The sequence below is a fragment of the Nansenia antarctica genome (assembly GCF_963989245.1).
Source record: "Nansenia antarctica genome assembly, chromosome: 18".
Lineage (NCBI taxonomy): Eukaryota > Metazoa > Chordata > Actinopteri > Argentiniformes > Microstomatidae > Nansenia > Nansenia antarctica.
The window spans coordinates 19,816,661-19,824,618 of NC_137691.1; the positions used below are offsets into that span (position 1 = coordinate 19,816,661).

Genomic DNA, 7,958 nt, shown 5'->3' on the forward strand with positions numbered 1-7,958 from the left:
CCCTCTTCAGATGCACTTTTTACTGCATTTCGTTGTCTGAATCTAATCTAAAATCTCATCTAAAAAAGTATGTAGGCTATAAAATTATGGTGCAGGCTAATTTACAAGAACTGACACGATTACAATGGTGTTTGAAGCCTTTGCATGAAGGCTTTGGTTAAATGTAAAAAAAAAATATATCACTTAAATCAAGTCTCGAACTCGCAACCTTCGGAACTCTAGCTGGTTGCCTTAACCACTGCGCCAGCCAGACAGCTGTGACAAAAGCAATGCAAGTTGATAGAGATACCTATTTATTTTATTTTATTTTTTACACTTTTTAATTTATTTATCTATCGATCTATCTATCACACTTTCAAAATATCAGGTTATCTATCACACAATCAAACTATCTATCGATCGATCACACTTTCAAATTATCAAATTATCTATCTATCACACAGTCAAACTATCTATCTATCTATCTCGTGTGAAGTGGGAACTAATATTTCCTAAAAGACACTTGAGGAACTGTCGTTCGGGATGTAGTTTCCGCCTGTGAGCCTTTTTTGACGCACGCATTACCTTAGCCAGCCTGTAAGTCTGCTCGGGACCAGAATTACTCAGAAGGATATGTTGCATAGCAACCAAGCAGCGAATTATTTGAGCCACATTGATGGAACCGACCGCAAGCTTATTTAAACCTGGATCAGAGTTAATCGCTTGGATCAGAGTTAATCTCGCTTAGTGGAACGGCCCCCTGGGGTGTGTGTGTGTGTGTGTGTGTACCTGGGGTGTGTGTGTGTGTGTGTGTGTGTGTGTGTGTGTGTACCTGGGGTGTGTGTGTGTGTGTGTGTACCTGGGGTGGTTGTGGGGTCCAGGTGAGGTCAGTGTGTGTGTGTGTGTGTGTGTGTGTGTGTGTGTTTGTGTGTGTACCTGGGGTGGTTGTGGGGTCCAGGTGAGGTCAGTGTGTGTGTGTGTGTGTGTGTGTGTGTGTGTGTGTGTGTGTGTACCTGGGGTGGTTGTGGGGTCCAGGTGAGGTCAGTGTGTGTGTGTGTGTACCTGGGGTGGTTGTGGGGTCCAGGTGAGGTCAGTGTGTGTGTGTGTGTGTGTGTGTGTGTGTACCTGGGGTGGTTGTGGGGTCCAGGTGAGGTCAGTGTGTGTGTGTGTGTACCTGGGGTGGTTGTGGGGTCCAGGTGAGGTCAGTGTGTTCCTGCAGCAGGCTGCTGGCGGTGATGTGGATGGCCTGGGTCTGCTCACACAGCCTCCGCGCCTATGCACACACGCACACACACACACACACACACACACACACACACACACACACACCAGGGTTAGACTACACACACACACAGACAAACACACTCTCTCACACACAAGAAAGTCACATTTAAGACAGTAGAGGGCAGTAGAGGACAGTAGGGGATAGTTGAGGGCAGTAGAGGGCAAATAGAGAGCAGTAGAGGGCAGTAGAGAGCAGTAGAGGGCAGTAGAGGACAGTAGAGGGCAGTAGAGGGCAGTAGAGGGCAAATAGAGAGCAGTAGAGGGCAGTAGAGGGCAGTAGAGGACAGTAGAGGGCAGTAGAGGGCAGAAGAGGGCAGTAGAGAGCAGTAGAGGGCAGTAGAGAGCAGTAGAGAGCAGTAGAGGGCAGTAGAGGACAGTAGAGGGCAGTAGAGGGCAGTAGAGGACAGTAGAGGGCAGTAAAGAGCAGTAGAGGACAGTAGAGGGCAGTAGAGAGCAGTAGAGGGCAGTAGAGAGCAGTAGAGGGCAGTAGAGGACAGTAGAGGACAGTAGAGGACAGTAGAGGGCAGTAGAGAGCAGTAGAGGGCAGTAGAGGACAGTAGAGGGCAGTAGAGGGCAGTAGAGGACAGTAGAGGGCAGTAAAGAGCAGTAGTGGGCAGTAGAGGGCAGTAGAGGACAGTAGAGGGCAGTAGAGAGTAGTAGAGGGCAGTAGAGGGCAGTAGAGGGCAGTAGAGGGCAGTAGAGGACAGTAGAGGGCAGTAAAGGGCAGTAGAGGACAGTAGAGTGCAGTAGAGGGCAGTAGAGAGCAGTAGAGGGCAGCAGGGGGCAGTAGAGAGCAGTAGAGGACAGTAGAGGGCAGTAGGGGGCAGTAGAGAGCAGTAGAGGGCAGTAGAGGGCAGTAGAGGTCAGCAGGGGGCAGCAGGGGGCAGTAGAGGGCAGTAGAGGGCAGTAGAGGGCAGTAGAGGGAAGCAGGGGGCAGTAGAGGGCAGTAGAGGGCAGCAGGGGGCAGTAGAGGGCAGTAGAGGTTAGTAGAGGGCAGTAGAGGGCAGTAGAGAGCAGTAGAGGGCAGTAGAGAGCAGTAGAGGGCAGTAGAGGGCAGTAGAGAGCAGTAAAGGGCAGCAGGACTCACGATGGTGGTCTTCCCTGCGGCCGGGGGGCCCAGCAGCATCACTCTGGGCACTGCAACGACAGTCACACAAAAACAACAACTAGAAAACAAAATGGCTTCCCCAACTTGCTCAGACTATTCTACTACAACTTCTTCTCGTGAGATTGTTGTTGATCTTGATATCTGTATTTGGACGGAGCCCAAAAGACATCATCAAGTTTCATCATAACCTCATAACCTGTTCTTTCTCTCTGGTGAGTAAGTAAGTAAAGCTTTATTTATATAGCACCTTCCATACAAGAAATGCAGCTCAAAGTGCTTTACAACAGGAATAAGAACATAAAGGGAATAAAAACATATATAAAAACATAAACATGCATAGAATGAATATAAAAGCAGGGGAAAACAGTAAAAAGAAAAGGTAAAGATCTGACTTTCCATATCCCTTTCTATACACCAATTTAAGTCCTTTGCCTATGAAAATATTTACTACCACTTGCCTTGAAAATATTAAAGGATTAACTCTAAACTAAACTATTTTATTTTCCAATAAGGCGCCCCGCAGACTTCATGGAGCTTTTAAGAGAGCCTTCAGAACATTTAACAATCCATGACTGAAAATATTTAAGACTTCTCTATGGTCATCTCCCTACCTTACACAGTAAAAGGTAAATAAAATACAAGAAAAATACATTTTTAAAAAAGGGCTAGTTGATAAAACATTTAAAGTGCAGTAGCTGGCAAATGAGCAGTAGGCAGGTGCAGATGAGCTAGTTGAAGGCTATATTGAAGAAGTGCGTTTTTAGCTTTCTTTTGAAAATATTTAGTGAGCTGGCTTCCCTGATCTCTAAAGGTAATGTGTTCCAAAGCTTTGGGGCATAGTTGGCAAAGGCTGCGCTCCCGATCTTCTTCTGACTATTGCTGGGAACCTCTAATAAACCTGCGATAGATGATCTTAGTGTTCTTGAGGGTACATAATTGGCAAGGGAATTAGCAATGTACTTTGGGCCTCGCCCATTAAGGGCTTTGTATATAAGGAGGAGGACCTTAAAATCAACCCTACATGTTACTGGCAGCCAGTGCAGAGTAGCTAGGACCGGAGTAATGTGCTCTCTCCTCTTGGTTCTAGTTAGAAGTCGAGCTGCAGAGCTTTGAATGAGCTGAAGTCTTGCAGTCGTTTTTTTAGGAAGGCCAGTAAAAAGTGTGTTACAGTAATCGAGCCGGCTTGAGACAAAGGCATGAATCAGTTTTTCAGCATCTCTTTGGTTTATAAGTGGTCTTACTTTAGCAATGTTTCTAAGGTGAAAGAATGATGTTTTCGTCACCTTGTTAATATGGGACTTGAAGCTTAGGTCTGAGTCGAAAATAACACCTAGACTTGTAACCTCAGGTTTAATCCATGATGTCAGTTTCCCCAGATTATTAAACAGCATATCCCTCTTTGCTTTAGGGCCAATCAGTAGGACTTCAGTTTTGTCCTCGTTTAGCTTCAAGAAGTTATTGCTCATCCATTTATTTATTGCTATTGCTAGGAGACAGTTCGAGACGGTGGGTGACGCTGTGAATCAAGCCCTTCTGAGGACACACAGTGTCACCTGTGGTGGAAGAATGTCACTGCCACCCAACACACCCATAAAAAGGGGAAAATGTGATATACTGTATGTTGTTTTTGTAAGAAAGTAATCTTGTGAATGGAACACGGGAAAAACACATATAAAAGGTAAGGTAGTAAGGTAGGTTATAGTATAGTAGTAGGTCTATTGTAAGGTAGGTTATAGTATAGTAGTAGTAGGCCTATTGTAAGGTAGGTTATAGTATAGTAGTAGTAGGTCTATTGTAAGGTAGGTTATAGTATAGTAGTAGGTCTATTGTAAGGTAGGTTATAGTATAGTAGTAGGTCTATTGTAAGGTAGGTTATAGTATAGTAGTAGGCCTATTATAAGGTAGGTTATAGTATAGTAGTAGGTCTATTGTAAGGTAGGTTATAGTATAGTAGTAGGTCTATTGTAAGGTAGGTTATAGTATAGTAGTAGGTCTATTGTAAGGTAGGTTATAGTATAGTAGTAGTAGGCCTATTGTAAGGTAGGTTATAGTATAGTAGTAGGCCTATTGTAAGGTAGGTTATAGTATAGTAGTAGGCCTATTGTAAGGTAGGTTATAGTATAGTAGTAGGTCTATTGTAAGGTAGGTTATAGTATAGTAGTAGTAGGTATATTGTAAGGTAGGTTATAGTATAGTAGTAGGTCTATTGTAAGGTAGGTTATAGTATAGTAGTAGGTCTATTGTAAGGTAGGTTATAGTATAGTAGTAGGTCTATTGTAAGGTAGGTTATAGTATAGTAGTAGTAGGCCTATTGTAAGGTAGGTTATAGTATAGTAGTAGGTCTATTGTAAGGTAGGTTATAGTATAGTAGTAGGCCTATTGTAAGGTAGGTTATAGTATAGTAGTAGGTCTATTGTAAGGTAGGTTATAGTATAGTAGTAGGTCTATTGTAAGGTAGGTTATAGTATAGTAGTAGGCCTATTGTAAGGTAGGTTATAGTATAGTAGTAGGCCTATTGTAAGGTAGGTTATAGTATAGTAGTAGGCCTATTGTAAGGTAGGTTATAGTATAGTAGTAGTAGGTCTATTGTAAGGTAGGTTATAGTATAGTAGTAGGCCTATTGTAAGGTAGGTTATAGTATAGTAGTAGGCCTATTGTAAGGTAGGTTATAGTATAGTAGTAGGTATATTGTAAGGTAGGTTATAGTATAGTAGTAGGTCTATTGTAAGGTAGGTTATAGTATAGTAGTAGGCCTATTGTAAGGTAGGTTATAGTATAGTAGTAGGTCTATTGTAAGGTAGGTTATAGTATAGTATTAGTAGGTCTATTGTAAGGTAGGTTATAGTATAGTAGTAGGTCTATTGTAAGGTAGGTTATAGTATAGTAGTAGGTATATTGTATGGTAGGTTATAGTATAGTAGTAGGTCTATTGTAAGGTAGGTTATAGTATAGTAGTAGTAGGTCTATTGTAAGGTAGGTTATAGTATAGTAGTAGTCGGTCTATTGTAAGGTAGGTTATAGTATAGTAGTAGTAGGTCTATTGTAAGGTAGCTTATAGTATAGTAGTAGTAGGTCTATTGTAAGGTAGGTTATAGTATAGTAGTAGGTCTATTGTAAGGTAGGTTATAGTATAGTAGTAGTAGCTATATTGTAAGGTAGGTTATAGTATAGTAGTAGGTCTATTGTAAGGTAGGTTATAGTATAGTAGTAGGTATATTGTATGGTAGGTTATAGTATAGTAGTAGTAGGCCTATTGTAAGGTAGGTTATAGTATAGTAGTAGGTCTATTGTAAGGTAGGTTATAGTATAGTAGTAGGTCTATTGTAAGGTAGGTTATAGTATAGTAGTAGGTCTATTGTAAGGTAGGTTATAGTATAGTAGTAGTAGGTCTATTGTAAGGTAGGTTATAGTATAGTAGTAGTAGGTCTATTGTAAGGTAGGTTATAGTATAGTAGTAGGCCTATTGTAAGGTAGGTTATAGTATAGTAGTAGGTCTATTGTAAGGTAGGTTATAGTATAGTAGTAGGTCTATTGTTAGGTAGGTTATAGTATAGTAGTAGGCCTATTGTAAGGTAGGTTATAGTATAGTAGTAGTAGGTCTATTGTAAGGTAGGTTATAGTATAGTAGTAGGCCTATTGTAAGGTAGGTTATAGTATAGTAGTAGGTCTATTGTAAGGTAGGTTATAGTATAGTAGTAGGTCTATTGTAAGGTAGGTTATAGTATAGTAGTAGTAGGCCTATTGTAAGGTAGGTTATAGTATAGTAGTAGTAGGTATATTGTAAGGTAGGTTATAGTATAGTAGTAGGTCTATTGTAAGGTAGGTTATAGTATAGTAGTAGGTCTATTGTAAGGTAGGTTATAGTATAGTAGTAGTAGGTCTATTGTAAGGTAGGTTATAGTATAGTAGTAGTAGGCCTATTGTAAGGTAGGTTATAGTATAGTATTAGGCCTATTGTAAGGTAGGTTATAGTATAGTAGTAGTAGGTCTATTGTAAGGTAGGTTATAGTATAGTAGTAGGTCTATTGTAAGGTAGGTTATAGTATAGTAGTAGGTCTATTGTAAGGTAGGTTATAGTATAGTAGTAGGTCTATTGTAAGGTAGGTTATAGTATAGTAGTAGGTCTATTGTAAGGTAGGTTATAGTATAGTAGTAGGTCTATTGTAAGGTAGGTTATAGTATAGTAGTAGTAGGCCTATTGTAAGGTAGGTTATAGAGTATAGTAGTAGTAGGTCTATTGTAAGGTAGGTTATAGTATAGTAGTAGTAGGGCTATTGTAAGGACACTTACCCTCCACGCTGCCTCTCTTGAGCAGACTGATGAGATAGAGGATGGGGTCTTCTGGCTTCTCCACCATCAGATTGGTGATCAGCATCTAAACCACACCCCCAGGGTATAAAAGACCCAGGCTTGTCACACCCCCAGGGTATAAAAGACCCAGGCCTGTCACACCCCCAGGGTATAAAAGACCCAGGCCTGTCACACCCCCAGGGTATAAAAGACCCAGGCCTGTCACACCCCAGGGTATAAAAGACCCAGGCCTGTCACACCTCCAGGGTATAAGAGACCCAGGGTATAAGAGACCCAGGGTATAAAAGACCCAGGCCTGTCCTAGATTAGCAGCCTGCTTAGAAACCTGCCTCTCTGTGTTTACCTGGACCAGGTCAAAGACTTCCTGCTTCTCTGCGTAGACGGACATCTCTGGGGGGATGCGCAGGGGCTTGGCGGTGGCATCCATCCTTATCTGGGGGGGGACAGTGGGGGGGACAGTGGGGTGTTATCTGGGGGGGGGGGGGGGGCAGTGGGGTGTTATCTGGGCGGGGGGGCAGTGGGGTGTTTTCACGTGCTGGAAATTGTAAATGAATGAAAAACCACTTTAACAGGAAGTATTCATGTAATCTATGTCGGCCTAGTCTATATTAGTTTCACTAATACTCTAATTTACAGCCTACATAATTATAGTTCTACCGCCCCTTTCTGTCATTGTCTTTTTTAAACTCTTTTTGCTTACGTACTGTTGTTTATTACATTATTATTGTTTTTTCATTATATTGTTGTCTGTGTCTTTATAAGCACTTTTTAAGCACTTTGAGCTGCAACGTTTGCAAGAAAAGCGCTATACAAATAAAGTTATTATTATTATTATTATTATTATTATTATTTATGTCTTATGCACCAACAACAACAAGTCAATTTCCTATGCGAATATACTTTAAAAGAATTCAGATTTTGAAGAACTTTCTTCAGGGTTCCCACACCTTCTGAAACATCACATTCAAGCACCTTTCAAGGACTTTCAAGACTCAATTCCCTCAAATTCAAGGACCCAACACGTCATAGCTTGAGACAGATCTAGATGAGCGTTTATATAATAGGAACTATCCGCTCACAGACAACAATTAAAAAGAGAGGCTTGAATGTGTAGAACACCAGATTTTTTTTTTCTTTTCTCAAATTCACAAACTTTCAAGGATTTCAAGGACCCGTGTGAACCCTGTTTCTTAATGAAATCGGCAGGTGTTTAATATATGTGAGTTAGTTCTTGTTGATTCATAATTGACTGTGTATAGTATGTATACGTCATAGA

At 41.2% G+C, this 7,958-nt stretch overlaps 1 protein-coding gene across 1 annotated transcript in view; it reads right to left on the reverse strand.

Annotated features, from left to right (window-relative positions):
- Nucleotides 1-7,109, reverse strand: part of ak8 (adenylate kinase 8) — a gene marked incomplete at both ends in the record, with an annotated part of 33,020 nt that extends 25,911 nt beyond the window's left edge. Inside the window, 4 exon segments of the mRNA XM_080548037.1 lie at nt 1,154-1,252; nt 2,351-2,400; nt 6,662-6,746; nt 7,026-7,109. Coding sequence (XP_080404163.1) covers nt 1,154-1,252; nt 2,351-2,400; nt 6,662-6,746; nt 7,026-7,109 — 318 coding nt within the window.
- Nucleotides 7,110-7,958: the final 849 nt, after the last annotated feature.